The sequence below is a fragment of the Pempheris klunzingeri genome, chromosome 18 (genome assembly GCF_042242105.1).
Source record: "Pempheris klunzingeri isolate RE-2024b chromosome 18, fPemKlu1.hap1, whole genome shotgun sequence".
Taxonomy (NCBI): domain Eukaryota; kingdom Metazoa; phylum Chordata; class Actinopteri; order Acropomatiformes; family Pempheridae; genus Pempheris; species Pempheris klunzingeri.
In genome coordinates this window covers 17,970,022-17,992,058 of record NC_092029.1, presented here as the reverse complement: position 1 = coordinate 17,992,058, position 22,037 = coordinate 17,970,022, and the positions used below count along the sequence as shown (strand labels likewise).

The window sequence follows — 22,037 nt, the reverse complement described above, 5'->3', positions numbered from 1 at the left end:
ATCATCGAATGAATTGTGACACTTTGTTGTGTTGACCTTAAACAGATGATCTCTGCCATCTGGTATCGCTGCAAATACTCCTGTTTTTATTTCAAAACATTATGTCCTGATGTATGTTTCCGTTTTTGGTGGGGTTTTTTTTATTTTTACTGACCCAAGAAGAGACTTTTTTTCATCTGCATTTCACTCCGTCTACCATCCTCCTTTATTATGAAGTGCTTTTTGCCAGCGAGGAGCAGGACTGCATACACTGATGTTAAAATTCTGCATTTTGCTCCTTTTAAATTAAATACTCGTACATTTTCAAATGACCTGAAGCTGCTGTTTTATTCTCAAAACTTATAGTGTATTATTTACACCTTTTGAACTGTCTACTTTTGTTGCAGATGCTGAGATAGCTGCGGCTCCCTGTTACAGAGAAGCCCTGAAATTTGGCAGGGAGTTCTTTCATGAATCATGAACTTGTAGAGCCAGTTTGCAACAAGCCGCAGAGAAACATTGTACATAAATGTTGCAATGTGTGCACTCTGAGCTGTCTGATTTAAAAAAAAAAAAAAAAAGTGACATATTTGTATTTTAACATACTCCATTCTATACTTTGTGTGCACTGACTTGGCTGTATGTATGTATGCATGTGTGAGTGATGCCTCTGCACATGGTTGCATGTTGTGACAGGCTTGTGAATAGTTGAGGAGACGGCGCATGAATGTGGAATGTTTTGTTAGGTGTCCTCACCCTGGGTGGATCTGTATCTGCAGTCTCTGCGGAGAGATCAGCTGCAGTTTGTGTCCGAGCCGGCTCCACCATAGCGTGCCCACGTCTAATTCTATCTGTAGAGATAAACAGTAAGACGGCAATTAAACAGGGTGGTCCAGTTTGAGCTCAACTGTGTGATCAGCTTTATTGGCCAAGTATGTGAAAACATACAAGGAATTTGACTGTGGGTTTTCCCACTGCTCTTGTGTACATAAACATAACCAGACACACACACACACACATATATATATATATATATATATATATATATATATATATATATATATAGTCTATATAATCATATAGATATAAGTATGGATTTAAAAAACTGTGACAAAGAGTGAAAAGACAGTTTTGCAATGTTGCAGAGCGCAAAGATGCTGGAATAAAAATGGAATGACTGCACAGGTTCCATTATATACGGGTGAATACATACATATATGGGTGAATATGGATAAGGATATGAATTCAGTATAGTGGATTTAAGTGTTCAATAGTGGGAGTTTGATTTTAAAATACCATACATCCATGTGCAGTCTTTCCAAAATGCATCACTCGTCTGTTATGGGTCTTTTTTTGAAGTCTGTCGGCACAGGCGCCACATTTTCAAATCACTCTTGTTTACCTGTTTTTATCTCCGTCCTCGGGATGCACAGCAGTGGAAACAACCGTAGGCATCAACACGTGCAGTGTAAGTGTAACTTGTATTTGATTCTCTGGTGAACAGGCTCCTGAGGGGAGTTTCTAAATGTGGAGTCTGGAAAGTTGGAGTCTGTTGGTCAATTACTGAGGCATGCAGTGGTTTAATCTGAGTTTGACTAATCAGATTAGTGGAGCAGCAGTCACCTCACAGCCTCTTACCTGGTCTGGAGCAGTGTGGCAGCCAAAGACTGGAGGCTGTAAATCCAACCTGAAGCCAGTTTCCCCTCCTGGTACAACAGGCTGGTAGAAAACCTTTGCTGAAAACAGATTTTTGCTCATATTTGACGTTCTGAGAACAGACTAGAGGTCATAGTTGTAACTTCCCATTTAATAATCAATCGTTCCAAACAGAAAAAGTTGGTGGATTAGACATATTCTATAAATATACACACGATGAACTATGAAATTACCAACACGTTTCCTGGTCATTTCCACTGTGTAAGCACGGTGGTCATTGTCTTTTAGTCAAAGAGATAACAGGTCCACACAAGACCTGAAGCACAACCAGGTCTGCCATGAACTGGCCTCAGTGGGATCAATGCACTGAAAAGAGCAACGCAGAGGAAACGGGGGCCCAACAAAACAGGCATTAACTCAAATAAAAGGCACACAGAAATATCAGCAATCTGCAACTTCAGATACAAAAATATCACCTGCTAATTCAGCAGAAAGACAGATTTCATGATTCAGATTTCATTTCGTGTGTGTGTGTCTGCTGGCCCCCCCGCAGCCCCGCTCGGATGTGGCAGTCTGTCCCATCCACCCGTCTGTGGAGAGAGAGTGATGCGCACCTTGGATTTGCTCTCTCAGTCAAGATTATGTTAATCTGCTCTAATCTCCCAACAGACGCTCGGGACAGGCAGCAGCACAGAGCAGAGAGAGAGAGAGAGAGAGAGAGAGAGAGAGAGAGAGAGAGAGAGAGAGAGAGAGAGAGAGAGAGAGCCAACGCGAGCTCTAATCAAGGCCCAAGAGCTTTTAAATGTTTCCTGATGTATACATATATGTCTAGTCTTTTATCTTACACTCAGATCTCTCAATTTCAAATGTTATAACATAAGAAGAATTACAAAACTCCCTTTACAAGTAAAAGTCCTGTATTACATTTTTTCTAGAATAAAAGTATATAAACATTAATTTAAGCTTAAATGTAAAATGATTCTGTCAGTGTTCCATTGTTGTCTATTAATAAATTGGATTATCATTGCTGATGCATTAACCTGTAAGCAGCATTTCTGGGTTGGAGCTCATTTGACCTATTTTATGTCCTGTTAGGTGGTTTGGTTTACTTTTATGAGAGGTGCCTGGTATTTCATACAGCTGTCAGATGAAGCACAAAGTACAGTATTGACCTGTAAGTGCATGTAACCTGTCCACCAGTGGTTACTCACAACAGGCTGCTTTATCTGTCAGTGGGTTTATTATGTTTTAACAGGCACCTCCTGTCTCTTGCAGATTTCAGAGCTCGCCCAGCGGTGATGCCAAACCACCAGAACATATGCCACGCATAAGGAGTTGAAGTGACTGCCGCGTGACCCATTTCTTTCGCTTTGTGAGAATTTAAATCGAGAGTCTCAGAGCAGGAAAATATAAACAGCGTTATCATCATCAGTAATTCATCTGAACCTCTCACGAGGAGCCGCTGCATCAAAGCAAGTCGCAGCCTGCCGCAGTAATGATCAATTAAAGCGGAACTGCACCAGCGTGGCAGCCACTCAAGACCAAAATGCAGATTGGTGCATTTAAATGCAGGTCAGAATGAGAGGCACTGAGGAAAAAGAAAGAAGTAGGGCAGCGGAGAAGAGAAGAAGACTGCTGGTTGGTCTGAGAGAGCCGTGTCTTGTAGAGATTTTTCTGGGTTTTGTTGGCAATTTAGATGACAGCTGATAGTTTATAGTTTGTATTTTTAAGGTAACTGGTAATACTGGTAACAACTCTATGATGGATTGCTGTAAAGCTTTGCAAATACATTCATGGTCCTCAGAGGATGAATCCTAATGGATATGGTGGTCCTCTGGCACCACCAGGCTCACGTTGGAGGTGTGGAGTGGAATGTCTGGACAACTAATGGATGAATATAGACATTCGTGCTCCAGATTAGATAAAGCAGGGTGACGTCTATTCAATAAGGGGAGAAATGTGCAAAGGACAAAGTTTGATTTGATTTAGCCCCAAAAATATGCTCCAACTAATTTCTACCAAGACTTATATTAGTTCAGTTTCTGTCGTCCAAAGCACGCTTTATGTGGAGGAATTAAAAAAAAAAAGTTCACACACAACCTGAAAAGTATGGAATCACTTTATTATATTCATATCAGTATAGTAACTATGTAAGAGAGCATTGAGACTAATTGTCCAAAGAAACAGTAGTATGGTCATTCATGGATTAAAGAACAGGAGTAAAGATGGATGGATACATAACAGGCTTCACATGTTCTCTGAACACCGTTCGCTTCTGCAACACAACGTACATTTAAACCTTTTTTCCACTATAGTGACTTCATGAATGATTATGATGAGTGATATACAGTATAAATATGAAGTCAGACATCTTACATTTCTGTCTCAATTTAACAGCTGCAATATTAATATTCAGTATATCAACGCTGACAGTCGCTAATGAGAATGCTCTCTTTTTTTCTTGACAGATGAAACCCAGATCTCAACACAGGTCAGCCAAAGAAGAAGAATTTAGAATTTTGGTGAAAAATGTATGTTTTTATGCACTTTTGGGGACATTAGAAGCTAATGACTCAAACATGGCCATTCAACAGCTCAAATCAATACAAATCATGTTTCATGCATACATCATCCCTCTGACACTCTCATTAAATATCACGAATCTCTGCTGATGCAGTTTGGTGCTGAAGTGCCAGAATTTGCTGTATTTGGTACACCCACTTCCACGTCTTTTCTTTAGTCCCCAGAGCGCCTCTTAACAACCGCTAAAGCAGGGGTGTGATTACAGTAATACCCCTGACTTCAGTCAAAACACACAAAGTCTTTGTGGTTACATTGCATTCTGGTCAATTGAGGCCACTATGTGGAAAAAATTGGACTTTCCGCGTCCTCCTACGATTGATTTCTCCATGCGACTGTTCAAAGTCGGTGCAAAAACGTTGGCTTAACGGAGAAGCCCTTTGCTGTTTGATTAAGAGAGACTGGCACCAAAACATTTCCATAGAAATAAATCAACTTCAGGTATGTGGGCGGTACATCACATTCCGTACGTTTGGCTAGTTATTCATGTGAATGGAAAACAAACACCACCAAATAACACGTTACAGTCGCATTCAAACGGTTTTTTTTTTTTGTTCCTCCAAGGTGAAGACATGTTTTTTTTCTTATCAGGGGCCACGAGTTTACCCTGAGATGACATCACCACAATGCACATCCAATTACTGTGTGAAAAGGGGGACTATAAAAGTAGGAAACACGCACTGTTCAACTTCTAATGGTACAATATTGGGTCCGTTTTGCTGGTGTTCCATTTAAAGCTCCTTTCTCACTCTCTTGTGCTGGATTTAGTTACAGTGGAGTTACTGAGGGAGCACCGTGTGCCTGTGGAATGAAGACCATCCTTAAGAGGATCAGCGAGTTGTAGATTTGGGTTAGTTTTACAGAACAATCACAAACAAGTGCAAAATCACAACCGAACACTTGAAAAGTTTGAACAAGTCAGGAGGATACTTTTTTTGTAAATAACATGACTGCTTTTAAGGCTGTTACAACTTTTAGAAGTTAAAGCTGCTACATGTAGGAGATTAAAAATGATTTAGACAGAATAAATGCATGCAAGTGTAAATGTTTTGGTCCACATCTGATGTGCGCAATTTTTTGGAAAGAATCAACCCAAGAGGAAGAGCATGAAGCAACTCAAAGCAACTTTCAGAGGGAGGAAGCATCAGAAACACGCCACTCCCTGCAGCTGTATCCTCGTAAATAACTTCTCTGACAGAGAAATTCAAAAAGCCAGACAAATGTGTATTTTTAATCATTTGTCTCTGCGTTTGGAGTGACGTAACGCGCCACCACCGAAGGATTTAAGAGGTTGTCACCAAGTTTAAAATTCTAGACGTAGCAGCTTTAAAGTACCAAGTGCGTGTCAAGCGAGTCAAATGATAAACAGCTGATGGTATATTCTTGTCCCCATCTTGAACAGCAAGCCGCAGGTCTGAAACCTGAAGGTTTGCAAAGGCACTCATTGGGGAGACATCCAATACACCGTCTGGGGTCGAGTTTGTACTGAAACCTTTTAAGCTGCACCCATTATGTCGTTTGATCGAATGCGCTTCGGATTACTGATGAAACTGTCTTTAACCGACCCTTAACGTGCGATTTGACTGGAAGTTTACTGTACAGACCAAACGTTACGTTTCATCGACTGTGACTCTTCCCAGACGGAAAAGATTTGTAACAAACAACAGAAAGAAAACATTCAATCCAACTTATTAGACGATGGAGCCAGTGCCGTTGTGCTCCACCGAAGAGTGTTTTTTAGGTTCTGGTTCTATTTAAAAACTTCATGGGACATTTGGACAACCATATGACTGTCAGGATCTCCAGAGAAGTGCTTGAGAGAAGAAGAAAATCTTATTGCAGTTAACAGCTCAGATCGGAATGGAAAAGGACAAACACCGTTGAAATATCAATTTCATCAAGTTTGAAATAAGATCAAAATGTTAAAGGAATAGTTTCAACATTTTGCAAAATACACTGATTGCTTTCTCGTCTTATTGCTTTCTTCTAGTCCTGCACAAGCTAAAACCATGCGTTGATAAAAACAAATGAAATATGGGACAAAAGTGAGCTACTGAGATGCTGATAGACGGATTTTGTTTCCTGTGGGAAGGAAAGCCTAAATCCTAAAATGTCGAACTATTCCTTTAATGTCACACTGCTGTAATACGTGTGATAAATATTGTAGGGCACTTTGAAATTATGGGTTGGTACGTGGTGACTGACACTTTTTGACCTAAGGGCTCTTTCCACACCAGCTGTGTAGAGGCGGAGGTGTTTTACAATGAATGACGCAACAGACTTTCACTTGTCAGTCAGTTGTTGTTTGGTTTTTTTACCAAAACCATGTAGAAGAAAACAGAAATTGAATATTATTGTTATATTATTGTGGTTTACAGTTGAAAACATTAATGATTCTTTTCAGAGGCCTAACGCCGCCATCATCACCACCGCAATGAAAGTGGTTCACTTTACAGGACAGACGCACCACGTTGACTCGAAAAGACATTCTTAAAGACAGCGGACGTCAGCAGTTAATCAGGACGCTCCTTCAGCACCTTAAACCAAATACCATTCATTTTGAGTGCTGGGCTTTTCTTTGGTTTGTGTTCCACGAGCACGAAAAATAGTGGGGTGGTCTGCAAAAGGAAATTGATGACGTAACACGATCCACGCGGATACAATATCGACGCGCCGTGGAACTCTCCACACGTTCTCAACGTGACGGTGGGTGTCGACAGTTTGAGCGATGCAACAGTTGCTTGAGCAGCTCGTTGAGCCGTGGCGTCGCACGCTACAGGTCTTAGCTGTGGCCTTTGCTGTGGAGTTCAGATATTAAGGAAGACTGCACAAGACCATTTGTGTGTGTGTGTGTGTAGCAGAAGTAATAGTTGCACATCAAAACGTCTCGGCCGGTCGCAGGATGGACGGCGCAGGACGATGGTGAGAAAACATACTTTAAGTCTAAAATAAGGCTGCCTTTGTGGTGCGTTTTTCAATCGAAAAAACACTCTCTGAACAGCAAGCAGGGATCCATCAGGATTCCCTGAATTCAAAACGCTTGCCGTTACAATCTTGTTAGAGACCAGTATTGTCTAGTACTGGAAACTGGTGCAGAAAGTTCAACTGTCCCTGGAGGGCTTTTTGCAGGTACAACGAAACTCTACACTTCGATAATGTTAAAGCGTTGAGCCAGTATAGTGTAGCAGCTCCAGACACCTGCTCCATGCAGCGGAGCACGTGTTGTTAGGATAAGTTAAGATTCTCATGTCGGATACAAAGAGGGATAAAGTACCCTGTGCTCATTTCACTGCTGCTACCAGGTGTAGTTTGCAAGCAACATTTCAAAGCCACAGTGACGCCAGAAACTTTTAGTTGGACCAAAACTGAACTTTTCAAACCAATCTGATTAAAATACTTTCTTTTTGTGTGTGTGTGTGTGTGTGTGTATGTACAGTGTCGCTGTGTTAAATTAACCAACTAGCAAGTGCAAATTATGTGAGAAGTTTCTCAAATCTTGGGAACATTTATTTGACAGTGTGTTAAAAATAAAAGTCTTTAGATTTTTATGAGAAACTAAATGGGTCATTTAATGATGTTTTGTCCTGATTATTGAGTGCTTAGTAATGAGCACTTGCTAACTGGCTATGTAGAAGGATAATCGTTCTTAATTACAACTTGGGCTTATTGTCATAGTTTTTCATGGTGATAACATAGCCACTCGTGTTATTTACCCTGTCTTGACTCCTTTTCAGCGATGATGCCGCGCTCCCGCATCTCAGCAATTAACTTGGCCCGTACAAAGTTATCATCAAAACAGAACGGTGGCCATTAACTATGAAAACAGGACCCAGTTGGCTCCTCATGAAAGCGATTACCACAGCAGAGTATATAACACATAGTTTGTTAGATCAAAACCGCCCGGGCCTTTTACACCACCCAGTCAGAAATCAGTGACGCATCACAGCTGCCCCTGATGCGTCCAAGCACCGACAGCTTAGCTCGCTGGGCCTCCAGGTTCTGTGCGAACAGTTCAAACCGTGTCCAGCATTTTGTACATTTCACATTTTCAGCAAATATCTGCTCCGCCTAAGAGAAGGCAAAAAAAAAAAAAAAAGTGTAGCCCTCACTGCTGCATGACAGGCACGAGCACTTCACCTCTTTCTCCATTCTTCAGGTCTGACTACTTCTGCCCAGACCTTCTGGATTCATGTAAATGAATGATTTCCCCACACACACACACACACACACACGTCCACACAGACGACCGTCTCTTTGAAGACGACTGTAGAGTTCAGAAGTCCCATCAGTGTTTTCTGGGATGCCCATCCTATAAATGCTGTAGCCTTGTTGTACCCGGGTGGAGAGTTGCAGTACAAAACCCCCATAGAGAGTAACAGGAAAGCAAATAACTTGCTATTTATATTATGTAATAAATAATACAACTTTGTTCATATATTTTGTATGTGTAAAAAAGTTCTGCCAAAAAGGATGACTGGCTGGCAAAACCACTTGATATAGAAGCTGCAGCAGAGCCATTTATAAAAAGAAATAATATATATTGCCTAATTTTGAGTATATGGAGTCTTGGAATACAGTCCATCTCAACTCCTGAGTGTGAGGGGGTGTGAACAAACCACTTGTCAAAAACACCAAACCACTCAGTCCGATGAAGCTCCTGGTCACGCTGCAAAAAAGAAAATTTAAAAAAGCCTTCTGCAGCACAAGCAGGGGTGTGGTTCACCTGAGGAGGAGTTGAAGTTCAGCTGGAGCTTTATATTCAAAGTCTATTATGGCTATGAGACGCCGATCAACTGCCATCTCTAACCAACCAGTTTCCTTCTCGGAGGCCAAAAGGTTTCCAGAGCCGATCAACATTTCCTCCAGCTTAACCCAGTCTTGTATCCATCTGCAGGAAAATGTTGAGAGCGAGGCCTCAGATGGTAACGTGAAAGGAGTCCCAGCTGTCGTCTTTGCCGACGCCGCTCCCGTTCTTGGACGCCGCCATCGTTGCTGTCCCGTCTCCAACATCCCCGTCCGGCTGTTCCCCGGTGGGAGTGGCGCCGGGATCTGGGTAATACTCGTCGTCCTCGTCGAAGTAGCCGTTCTCCATCATGCTGAGGCTGGAGGCGGCGCTCAGGTCCTGGCAGCTGCCCTTGTACTCCTGGATTGACTCGTGGAGCGACCACAGCTGGCACAGCAGGGACATGTCCTGCTGACGCAAACCCACCTGCAGAAGGCCGTATTAAGATCCCGATTAATCCCATTAAGTCATTCAGCTGTCTTAAAAGAGGAAACCGTTCCGAAACTTGAGCTACTTTGAAAATCCTCAGACTTGAAAAGCTAGAACTAGCAAAACATTTAATCTATTATCAAAAGAATTGCTGATTAATTATAAAATAAAATATTGACATAAATAGTGACAAGTGAATAATCGCTTGGAGAATTTGAAGCATTTTTAAATATGTTTGTTCATTGAATATCTGCAGATTTTTGGACTGTTGTTTTAACTATTTTCTTGATTTTTATAATTACTGAATTAAAAAAAAAAGTATTTTATATAATATATCAACAAAATAAATAGGCAAAGAGAATAATCTATAATAGTGCTCCTCTCTGACTGATAAAGGCAGTTTTACCTCAAGGCTGAAGAAAAGTCAGCAGGGTTGAAAAGGCCATTTCTACTGCATACCACTCAGCTGACAGTGCAGTATGAGCCGAGGGGACACTGCATTGTCTTCCCAACAAATTACAGCGGGCAGACATGCAAGTCAGTCAGTTCAAACAGCTGAGGCCGAGCACTGCGCTCCATAAACTGGGGAGCCGCTTAACAGTTTTTAAAATATAGGACACTGACAACTTATTAGCCAATGTGCACGACAAAACTCATAGTAATACATTAACAGCAACGAAGCAATAAGCCGCGAGAGTGGGGAACTTGCTGCAGGGAGAGTGAAGCAGCAATAGGATTTAGTAAAGCCTGTAAAAAGATCCAAATGGCAAATGGGTAGAGTTTCAGCAACAGTTTGACCCTTTTTCATCTAAATGACTGGATATGAGGAAACGGGCTTTTGTTGTGTATTAACCACAGAGTCTACCTGTATAATGAAACCTGGTCTGATTCTGGTCATGACAATCCCTGCTGCTGGCAGGGGGGGTGTATAAGACCGGGTAATGAGTCTCTAACTCTGTTTACACCTCTGTGAAAGTAATAACTTGCATTTGTTGACTGGGATTGTGTGTTAGGTGATACTTTCACGAGTCAAACAAATAAACTTTTATACTGAAGCTAAAAGGTATTAAATTGAGCTTAGAATAAAAATCAGCACAAGCCTAATGGCTTAAATTATCTCGTCCAATATAAAGCTGTTCCTGATCCTGTTTTCTCTTGTGTAAAAAGGTATCGTTGATGCCAGACTCCATTTTAAAAAATCGTATTTTAGCTTCTGATGCTGACACAAGCAACTTTGTGTACTATGTAGCATTGAAACCAATACAGTTAGAGAATCAAAAGGGTATTTTTGTAACTTCGGCAAACATATAGCTATGATTAACTTAACAGAAGTGATGACAATGCCCAATAATGGTCGAAAGTTCAGCTACACTATCGTTTGCAATGGGCTTCTGCTGCCAAAAGCTAGATCCAAATCAATAGTTGGTATATTTTAGTTACACATTGTGACATATGCTAATGGTATGTAAGCCGAATCTACCAGGAGGCTCCAAAGATTTGTAAAAGCTATAAGTTGAACGCTAAGAAGGGTGCGCGTTTTCCTAAAAACAAGACAACATCAAACTACCACAATTTCTTTGGGGAATGTGGCTGGATTCGAATGTACAGCGCATCAGGATTAAGCGGCTTTCGACAGAGCCGGGGTGAAAAACGGAGGAGCTCGGTCTCATATGAGATGAACACTCCCTGAAATGTTACCATCTCTTTCCGCAGCAGAGCCAGGGCAGCGTCGAGGTTGGCCGGCTTGTTCGACAGCAGGTTGTCGGCGTTCCTCCCTCTGCTCAGGTCGTCCTGGATCATGGTTTTCTTCACGTACATCCTCTCCATTTCTCTCCAGGAGCCGCCGCTGGAGTTCAGCAAGCCGCTCAGGCTCTTCGGCAGCGGGGGCAGACCCTCGATGCAGGCCATTCCTCCCACCGAACCGTTCGCTGACTTACCATTCATTGTCCTGTGAGTTACTAAACGAAGAGTAAAAGCTAGTGTTCACTGTGAAGTTGACTGTTTAGTCCCTAAATTCAGCAAACGCTGAGAATTAACAGACGTCTCCGAGACCAAACACACCGAGCAACAGCCGTGGTTTTCTCTGCCCGAGGCGGCCAGCGACGCCACGTCAAGTTAACCGGAATCAAGGCGTTGAACTTCCGGTATGAGTATCAAAATAAAAACATCAAGGCGAACACATAAGTGTTGGGAATTTATTAAAGCTATTTTTTTACTTAAAATTTAAATAAAAGTTTGTTTAAAATGTAATTTGTGGGCCCTGAGTTTCCTTACATTTCATGACATAAATAATATAACACAAACATAATTCTCCTTGTTGAGTCATTGTCAGATCGGCATATTGGTTTCCCAATGTAACATTCATGTAATATGCATTTCATTTTAAGGATGCAACATGTTGATCACAGTCCCATAAAGATATTTAAATCCTAAATGTTAAATAATAATGATAATGATAACCAGATTTTTTTTCCTAATGGAAAAACCACCGGACAAATAAACAACACATGCAATGACAACATACAAATCTTGACATGGGCTCCAGCAGAATTAGCTCTGGACAACCAATCGGATCAGAACTGAAAATATATGCTTTGTAGTACAGCCTACAGAAAAAATAATAATATTTAAAAAATCTGCTTTTATTTTGAATTTGAACTTGTGTTGTTGCTGTCATCAATTGCTGAACACTTGACGATGCTGGAATAAATCCGCTTCCTGTCCTTTTAACACAGTGGATGCTGGGCGTCTCCCTGCCAGCACTTGAGACAGTAAAACTGTCTTTTTTTTAAATGTATGTAAAGTTTAATTTCACATTATATTTATTTCTTTATCGTTTAAACACCAGAACCAAACATAATAATAATAAAGTAAGTAATAAGTAATAAACATAATTAATTGGAAACAGAGACAAGAGATGAGAGATGGGACACATAAATTCCTTTTTGAATAAAACATTTTTGGCTATCACATTTAAAATATAGAGAAATGGATGCACACTTTCTCTCCAGTTGAAGCAGCGTGATACATTCCAAATCCAAATAAACATGACTTCACCTGAAGCACTAAATACTCAAATATCATCAGCATAAAGGAGTAGTTGCTCTTACTTATAATTCATTCATGTTTATTGAATAAGAAAGGGAACTGAATTCATGACCTTTTAATATTTGTTGTTAGATAACATGAATGATGTCAATCTTACTGGCTGTTAACATGAACGGTCGATACCTTTTAGCATTACACTAAACGTCAGCCTATTGGTTTAATGGAGGATCGTGTTCATTTGATCCTTAACAATAAAACCAATTGATGGATTTTCCCCAGCAGAGTGCAGACAGAGGGTTTGGGGTCATGACAGGAGTGTGTGTGTGTGTGTGTGTGTTTGCAGAACAATAGTTTGAGCATAAAGGACAGATGGTGGGCTTCACTTCCCGCCCCCGCTGGCCTGCAGCCCCATCACAACAATAACACAACAATAACCTTGAAATCAACACACAAAAGCATCACACACATTCTTCGGCAAAAGAGGAGCATGTGCTGTACCACACACACACACACACACACACACATGGAGTCAGGCAGATGGATGGAGCCTGGAGCCTGGTATTCCTAATGGCTCGACTGAAATGAAATAACCTGACTCATTTCCCTCATAAACACTCATCATGTGCTTCTTAAAAATAATCACCATACTGGGGTCTGACACTTCATTAAAGCCTGGGCCTTGTTGTTTAAAGGTGCTGTACAAATGTTTACTATTTGGATTTTTATGTGTTTTCGAAGCTGTCAGATGGATTCTTTAACATTTTGTGAAATAAATATCACATGTTCACTTTCTCATTTGGGACACATGAGGTGAAGATCAATATTAATCAGCAAAAACGATTTGTTTCTTAGAGAGTCTTCATTTGCATACACTGTTGTCACTAAAAGACATTAACTTGCAAATTGTCTGTGATATATTTCAAAATGACTGGTGTTGTCTATGGAGCACTGAAATAACATGAAATGAGACAAGTCAAACATAACTTAATGCATCATTAAATCATATTATAAGTAATTAAAGGGGAGCATAAAAATAAATATAAAGCTTTATTGCTTTTCCTTAAGCCTCCAATCAGTTAATCTACTTTTTTGAATGTTTTTAGTTTCTTTAACGCTGGGAGCAAAAAAAGAAAGATTAAATCCAGCATATAAATGTCAACGATAATACAATATTGTATAATTACATTATTTGATAATATTATATTAAAGTATTATATGAGGATAGAGGCATTAACCATAGCTAGCTAACCTGGTTAGCGTTAGCTTGCTGGTTACAACAGTGTGTACCATGATGCTACAGCAGGATGGAGTACAGTATATGAATAGTTAACATTACCTACACCAGCTGGTGTAGTTTTATGACAAAAGTTACCCTAAGTGGCTAAAATGGCTGTGCGGTGTATTAGCTAATCGCATTTTCAGTTACATTAGCGAGCCACGCGGCCCTTTTGCTAGCTAGCTCCACTGATGTTTAGCACACTTTTACTGACACCTCTATACCTTTAGCTACATTTTGTCAGTTTTCCGGCTCCACAGTTATCGTGGGTTCAAGTTTATAATTAAATGGCACTTAAATTAACTCAGTGCTCAATGCAGTGTTGACTGACGATGATGATGCTCCTCCATTGACTTCTAAATATGTGTTTTCTGGGAAAGATAATAAACTTTTTCAGCGTGTCAAAGCGCTTTTGATTGTTTCAACACCATCGGCTAACACAGTGTCATACAGTAAGTTATATTCGCCCTTGAAAAGCATCACATCCCCTCCGTGCAGCCTAATCCTGCTCTTAACAAAATTAGCCATCAGCTGACAGCTGCACAGCTGCACTAGTCTTTAAAGAGACTGATCAAGGACAATCTGTTTTGTCTGTGGGTTTTATGAGCAGAGGGACCCGTGTATAAGCTTCCACCACCATCACCATCGTCACTGCCTCCTGAGATCAAAGGATTAGGCGTATGATGGCACCCCCTGGGGCCGCATGTAACCGTAGCGGGCTTGTATTAATCTGCCTTGCTAAAAAGCACAATGAGTTTGCATCACTTAGTGTAGGCCGGCTAATAATGATCTAAAGATATCCGCTTATGTCTCTGCAGGAAAGCGATTTCTAGCTGAAGGCCAAAAAGATTGTAGCAAGTGCTCCTGTAGGCACAAAAGGGCCCCAGACGGCTCCCATCACATATTATGTCATTGTCTTTTATTTAGTTTTATTCTGATTTCCCCCCAGTTTTCCTTCTCATTGTCTTTTTGATGTTCTTTTATGCCTTATCCTTAATGCTTACATCAGTTTGTGCTCATAAAAGATGCTTCACATCACTGCTGAAATGACTGATCTATCAACAGGATGTCCTGACTGCAATATTGATGGCAATTAATAATGTATCAAGCAAAATGCCAAATATTAGCTGACTCCAGCTTCTCAAATGTGACGGTTTGCTGCTTTAATCTGTTTTATATCGCAGATGCTTGAATATGTTTGGATTTTATAAACTCACTGATCAATCGATTCATTAAAATAAATATATTGAGCGCAATGATAATGATAACAATAATTATTATTATAATAATGATACTAATAATAATAATAATAACAGATTGTGAAAGTTAGCATTAGTTGCAGCCCCATTGTATAAATACTGTACTGTATATATTAGTTTTGGCTCATAAGATCTTTTCCACCATGAATAAAATATTAGTTTCGACATTTTCCATAATGAATAAGTCATTTGAGGTTTTCCACCACACTCTCTGCTCTGAATCATGAATGAAATCACAGACGTCCCACAGACTGTGGCACTAAATGACGATGTCATCATTCAGCTTTACGATGATGCTGTCATAAGAAACAGAAAAAATAGTCTAAAATCAAGAGACGATTCATTTTAAAAATGAGCTCCTTGACTCTGTCATGCTTTGTGTTGTAAGTTGATGATTTCATTTGCAACTGACAGCCACACACTCTATAAATATACGTTTTAACATTTCTGTATTCTCAAATGAATTCAAATGAAATCATGTCTCTCTAAGATGGTAGTTTGGTGACTTCACATAGACAAAAACACATAGAACCAAATATTAGAAAGATCATTTTTGCAAGGAACAAACTGACACCTCGGCCAGAAACGATCACCCCAACGTGTGCTTCAGTCCCATCTAGCTGCTGCGATGCCCCACTGAACAATGTTGTATTGAACTTGGAGCTTGTCTGGGATGCATCACTGTCAGGGAGAGACAATAGGTCTGGAAGGAAGGAGGGAGTGTGTGTGTGTGTGTGTGTGTGTGTGTGTGTGTGTGTGTGGGGAGCAGGTCGGCTTCCCACAGTGTGTCAGCGTACAGCAGGTCAGGGAAGAGGAGTGGCCGCTAAGAACAGCTGCTGTCACTGTCATGAGGGGCCTCTGGAGGGGATGAGGATGACAGCTTCCTCCCTGAGTGGAACAGGAACAGGAACAGGATCAGGATGAATTATGGTAATTGAAGTGACAATGGGGGGGGGGGGTCACAGTATGAAATAACAAAATAATCTATGTGGGAGCCACATCTACCATAATACCATGAGTGTTGTGTTCAGGTCCAGCGGTGACACTAGATGGGTAAAATAGCTTTCTGCTCTGCAGAGGACAGGAAACAATGAGGAGTATTTCGACATGGGAATGTAATTGTTTGGTACCTTCAAGAGCCCCCCCCTCATAAACTGCCACTTCTGAGAGTGGAGGTCAGTGGTAGAAAGTACTAAAGAAGTACTGCACTTCCGAATTCTGAAGTACTTTGAGTACTCTTTGAGTACGCTCTGCTACTTTTTACTTCTGTCAGCTCACTTGTGCTCCTTTTATTACATCACCCCACCGTCAGAGAAAGTCCCAGATGATCTCCTCTTCGCTGCAGCCAGAGGGTAATCAAAGATCTGTGCAGCGGCAGACTGTGGTAATTGAAATGCGATGGGTGTATGCTGCCATGCTTTGTCACTGCCCCTGGCTTTGCTCCAGTCTGTCCTGCAGGGCCGGGAGGGCGTAGTCCTGATCAGCAGCTGGCCTCGCGCTGTCTGACCTCTGCCCTCACCCCCCCTCCCCCACACTCTCTTCTTTCTGAGCACCCAGCAGCTCCGTTACACCCACTCTCTGCCTGTCTTTTCTCCTCCCTGTCTCCACTACAGCTCCTTTCACCACGAGCGGCTCGATGCTACGACGTTCACCAGGCCATTGGATGGATTGCCATGAAATTTGATTCAGACGTAGAAAGTCCCTTGACTTGACTTTTCCTGTAGCGCCACCAGCAGGCCAAAACTTTCAAGTATTCAGTGAAGTGTCTGGAAAATTTGGATCATTTGTCATTAAATTCTGTACAAATTTCCTGGCTCCCGGAGGCCGAATCCTATTGACTTCTCATTGTTTGCTGTGAATATGTAGATTTGATAACATACAGATTCATCAAGTGTTTTTATCCTGAAGTGTGATGATTAACTGTTAGATACTGGCAGAACTGAAGCTTCATACAAAACATCGAGGTAAACAGAACGGTAAAAACATTTTATTTGACAACACAAATTAAACATATTTAGTTACTTCCTTTAAAAAAAAAAAAAAAGAAAACACAGCATGTAGAAGCAGAAGATTTTGCACTCTAAACATCCCCACCACAATGACAGCTTGAACACGAGCGCTGTGAACCCTCAGTTTTTCTGCTGGAGATCTGACTGATGAGGGGCGTCGGTAATATCAGCACAGTACTGCATCACTTTGCATAAGGCACGATCAGATACCCGTGCACCGCCTGACCTTGCAGATGGGCGCAGCGTAAACGCGAGGATGTGCAGAAATAAATAGCTGGCGAGTGTGAAACCTGATTCTCGCAGATCAGCAGAGGCCAGTCAGTGTCTGAGGGGAGGCAGATGCAAATCTGAGGCGGAGGACATGTTGAGCGGGCACCGGCCGACAGATCCGCCCTCAGAGGAGGCAGAAATACCATGTAGGCACCTGTTAATTGTTTTTACGTGATACTGATGAATTGTTTCCCGGTCCAGTGTAAAGTGGGGTGTGATCCCTGACATGCATGTGCTACTGCAGGAAGCCCTATAGTGATACAATGGAACCGTTTTTTCACAGAACTCATCAGTATGATAGACATTAGTATGAGAAAGCCATCTTTTAAAAATTCAACATTAAAACAAGAATGCTTCAGTTTCTGGCACAATACACAATCTTGCACCAGCCACCAGAAAGAAATTACTGGAATTTTCTTTCTATTGTCTCATACTGAGGCACAAACACGTCAGACTGACACTCCTGAGACCATTATCATAGTCAGGTAATGTTGACTACAATGAAAACACTCCAGTCTGATAGTCAAACGGTCTATTTTCAAATCAAAAGTGAATTAATTTCACTAAATCTCAGCTGAAGAACACGGTCATGTAAAAATCACTAAAACTCAAATCCAGCAAACTCTGTGGAACTTCTCTACGCAGTTTGGAAGTTGGTTTTTTATTGCAGCACTCCTTTAACTGCCCCCGTCCTTCCTCCAGTCTGCTCCGCCTCATTCAGGAGAGGCAGGAATCGAGGTGCTCGTTGATCTTTGACTCCTGCACCTTCGCTTGGCACACAGGACAGCTGACCATCAGCGCCGAGGAGGAGGAGGAGGAGGAGGAGGAAGAGGAGGGGGTAAAAGTGTGCGGTCCTGAGGAGGAATGGGGGGAGGACGTAGAGGCAGTGGCGGTGGCAGTTCTTTGCTGCGTTGTAGGTGATTTTGTCTTTGCCGACTCCCTCAGCGCTGCTGAATCGCTGCCTAATGTCCTCTGGAAGAAGTCAGAGATGCTGGCTGAGCCGCTGCTCTCGTTCCACGGCCTCTTCCTCGATGCCTGACCCCCTCCGGCAGCCCCCGATGCACTGTCACTATTAGAATGACTGAAATACTTGGACTGTGCTGGTTTCGCAGGGCTGCCTTTGGCTCCTGTGGAAACTACAGCAGGATACTTGCTGGATTTACTGGGACTGGGCTTAGATGTTCCGGGGGAGGAAGCTGGATGGTTACTTTGTTTTTTAGGAAAGAAGGAAGCAGAGTTAGAGCTGTTTGGTGATGTCAGTGAGTCTCTTTTGGTTTCGGTGTTGGAGGTGGAGGCTTGACTCACTGACTTCCTGAGACCTGTGCTGCTGAAGAGGTCCTCAATGGACTTCTGTTTGCTTTTATTTGCCTCCTGGCTACTGCTGCTGCCTTGGGGTTTGGGGATTCTCACCGGAGAACCGTTAATGTTGACAAAAACCCTCGTGTTACTGACAGACCTCTTCACAGGCGGCTTCTGCCCCGTGGAGGTAGCAGGTTTGATGGAGGGAAAGGAGCTGGATAGTCCTTTGTTATCCAGACTGGAGCGAATGGGAGAAGTGAAGCTTTTAGCTGGAGATGAAGGGGTGACAGGTTTGTTTGGGGAGTTGGGAAACGAGGATGCTCCCGCAACAGGCACTGCTGGTTTGTGAGCTGGGGAGGAAGACGTGGAGGACTGTGACCCTCCCAGCAGGAATCCTTTGCCACTAAATGGGATAATGTTCCTTATGTCCTGTAATCCAGAACCTGAGAGGAAAAAAAGGTGCAAATTAGAGTGAAATTCTTTGAGATGTTCAACGTTCACGTCTGAATAAATCATTAGCAGGATTCTCTAAAACACGTGGTAGAATTCACTTGATTTATGGAGTTGCATTCTGCATCTAAAATATTCAAAAATGTTGATATCTGCCTGTAAGGAATATTTCAGCAGTTTGGGAAACACACTTACTTATTTGCTGTGAGTTTCATGAGATGATCGACACTGAAGCGTAAAACTGACAAATTGTGATTAAGCAAATAAAAGAATTTCCCAAAATGTTGAACCATTCCTTTAAATATGGGCAGAAAAGTCAAGGGGAAAGAGGTCTTTTGTTTTCTTATTATCATAACAAGAAATATACATCTGCGATCTAAAGAAAAGATACATGTGACCTAATCCTAATCATGAGAATACCAACCATGAAAAAATACTAAAATAATGAAGATGAACATACATCAGCAGCAGAACATACACCAGAGGAACCGGCTCATCACCTGTAGTGGTGCTGGAAGGCTTTCCATTTCCTGAGGCCCTCTTCTCTGAGCTCTTCCCGTCCTTTTTACCATCCTTCTTGCCCTTTTTGCCGTATCCTTCAGGCTCCTTCACCTTGGTGTAGGTCCCCCCACACGTCCTCCTGTGGTCCTCCCACCAGGGGTCCAGAGCAGACGGGGCCCGGTTCATGGCCCTCTTCACGAAGCCAAAGTAGGGCTTACGGCTCTGGCAGGGCCCGTTGCATTTCCACCAATGCTGCCGGTACACATCGACCTCGTCGTGGAAACTGTGGTAGACCTGACGAGAGGGCGGGAAACAGAGAGAAGTTTCAGAGGGTTATTTTATTTTTGCAATCTTTGTAAAAGGCTGTGTCAATCACACGTCTTTGGACTGTGGGAGGAACCCCTACAGAAAGGACAAAGCTGCCAGAACCTGGAACCTTCTTGCTGTGAGGTAACAGTGCTAATCACCACACCACCATGCTGCCTAATTTGCAATACAAGGCAAACCTACAGAAATTTTTGTCCCACTGGCGCTGTTGATTCGGTTCATGTGTTTGCAGAACTCAGGGCCGTGACCGTCTCGGTCTCTGTTGTTCTGGGTCACAAACAGCAGCGCGTGGATCATTTCATGAAGGAGAGTCTGTGGAAACAAGAAAATAAACATGAATCGAGGGAAATCTGTCCAAAGAATAATGTGTGTTCTTTCTTTGCATTTCCAGCTCCAATCGCACACACTGACACACAGCCGGGACTTGGGAAAAACAGTTACTATTATGTATGAAAGGAATTTGGGGTGGATTTTATGAGATCTAATCTGATACTTTTCTCATGCATTTGGAATGTAATGTTTTTGACCTCTAATCTCATTATTAGTAAACTGGTTATACACATTTCAAGCCTTATAATGAGCGGTTTTACCAATGTAAAGAGGTCGTAAATGATATATTCAATTGTGTAGTCTCTTTTCAGTATCATTCTGGAACAGTTTGTGTCACTGTTTGGACACAAGTGTCTTTACTGCAAATTAAAAGCTTTGAAATATTTTGATTATTAGTTATAAGGGATGAATTTGACAAGATATTCTAAAGGCCTTCTGGAAAAGCAGTATGGGTGTAAGCGTCCACCTCACCTCCACCAGGTCTTTTCTCGGTCTGAGCTTCAGAAGAGGCTCGCTGAGTCTGATGGAACACAGTCCGCCTCGGCCCTCATAGGAACACACACCGGCACATCTAGAGGAAAAGCGTAGGGAGAGGAAGAGACATTAAAGACAGGAAGACAGACACTGAAACGATCACACCTCTGATGTTTGTTGACAGTTACCTCCATCCTTCCCCTGCATCCCAAACTATTTCACATATTAGTACATTCATAATTTTCTTATCTTTTACTGAATGCATGTGTTGTATTTCAGATGTTTAACATTTTGTTTCTGTGCATAATGTATTGCTTGTATTTTTAATATTACAGTATGTTAAACACCATACCATATGTGGTAACAAAGCATGTCACTGCAGTATGTGACACAGCCCCTTCTCTCCTATGGTTACACCAAACCCCATTCAAAAATCAGACAATTTTGTTTTCAGTAAAGGCATAACTGCACTTAACTACAGGTCAGTGTGGTTTTGGACTTTGACAGCACAAGAAAAACATAGCAGGTGACTTACAGCGTCATTCTTGGGCTCCACTTAACCTCCACACCGCTGAGTTTCCCCCAGAAAAACATGTCGTTGAACTCCAGAAACATGGCTCTGACATCCGGATTGGGGTCCAGCATCTCCCATGACTCGTCCACGATGGACATGGGCCTCTCAGGTTGAGCAGCCGGCTTCCAGTAGGGGACAACATCGCTGCCACCTCCGGCTACCTCCACTTTGCGTTTCTTGCTACTTTGTCCGAAGTCATTATCTACAAGTCCGTGTGCAGAAAATACTGACGTGTCGTATTCATTGTTAAACTGCTCCTGTAGCTGAATGGCAAGCAGTAGATCCGCGTCCATGTCAACAGAAACGGCGGAGGAGGTGACGTTAGCTGAGGAAGCTAACCACGTAGACTAGCTAATGTATACGTTATCCTGCTAAAGCTAACTAGCTAACATAACATGTACAGAGCTCTCACATAACGTGACAGGATCTCCGGAGCCTGAATACAGTCTGTCAGATATTACTGTCCTTAAAAACACTTGGATTTGTGTCATGATTCCCGTCTTACGTCTTAACTAGCTTCATGTTGGACGAAGATGTTTTCAGACAGTCAGTTCACAGCTAGCGCCAACGGTTCTTCTGTAAAGTTTAACACAATTCAACCAAAGAAAATCCGTTGAGGATTTCAAAGTAAAATTCTTGAAACGACAACTATGGCCGTCTGTTTTTTTTTTTTTGTTTTTTTTTAGAGTGGAGTGTGTGCTTAATACAGTTGTTTTATCCCCTTTTGTGTTGCATATTCTATACAACCAAAGTACAATAATTTGTAGTTCTGTTAAATACACTACATTAATGC

The 22,037-nt window shown here is 41.9% G+C and overlaps 2 protein-coding genes across 2 annotated transcripts; both read right to left on the bottom strand.

The window, feature by feature from the left end:
* Positions 1 to 8,564: 8,564 nt before the first annotated feature.
* On the bottom strand, positions 8,565 to 11,482 carry fam89a (family with sequence similarity 89 member A). The gene is made up of 2 exons (XM_070849669.1): positions 11,126 to 11,482; positions 8,565 to 9,424 (listed from the first exon to the last, which is right to left on the bottom strand). The coding sequence occupies exons 1-2, from the start codon at positions 11,369 to 11,371 to the stop codon at positions 9,131 to 9,133; spliced, it is 540 nt and encodes a 179-aa protein (XP_070705770.1). The 5' UTR covers positions 11,372 to 11,482; the 3' UTR covers positions 8,565 to 9,130.
* Positions 11,483 to 16,981: 5,499 nt separating this feature from the next.
* On the bottom strand, positions 16,982 to 21,615 carry sprtn (SprT-like N-terminal domain). The gene is made up of 5 exons (XM_070849380.1): positions 21,206 to 21,615; positions 20,668 to 20,767; positions 20,050 to 20,178; positions 19,539 to 19,833; positions 16,982 to 19,031 (listed from the first exon to the last, which is right to left on the bottom strand). Exons 1-5 carry the CDS (start codon positions 21,535 to 21,537, stop codon positions 18,007 to 18,009), a joined length of 1,881 nt encoding a protein of 626 aa, XP_070705481.1. The 5' UTR covers positions 21,538 to 21,615; the 3' UTR covers positions 16,982 to 18,006.
* Between the last annotated feature and the right edge of the window lie 422 nt (positions 21,616 to 22,037).

Coding starts and splice junctions, on each gene's coding strand:
- fam89a (XM_070849669.1), bottom strand. CDS start 11,371: ATGAATGGTAAGTCAGCGAACGGTTCGGTGGGAGGAATGGCCTGCATC. Junction 9,425..11,125: donor CTCTGCTGCGGAAAGAGATG/GTAACATTTCAG, acceptor GGCCTTCTGCAG/GTGGGTTTGCGTCAGCAGGA.
- sprtn (XM_070849380.1), bottom strand. CDS start 21,537: ATGGACGCGGATCTACTGCTTGCCATTCAGCTACAGGAGCAGTTTAAC. Junction 20,768..21,205: donor TGGAGCCCAAGAATGACGCT/GTAAGTCACCTG, acceptor CTTTTCCTCTAG/ATGTGCCGGTGTGTGTTCCT. Junction 19,834..20,049: donor CCAGTGGGACAAAAATTTCT/GTAGGTTTGCCT, acceptor CCCTCTCGTCAG/GTCTACCACAGTTTCCACGA.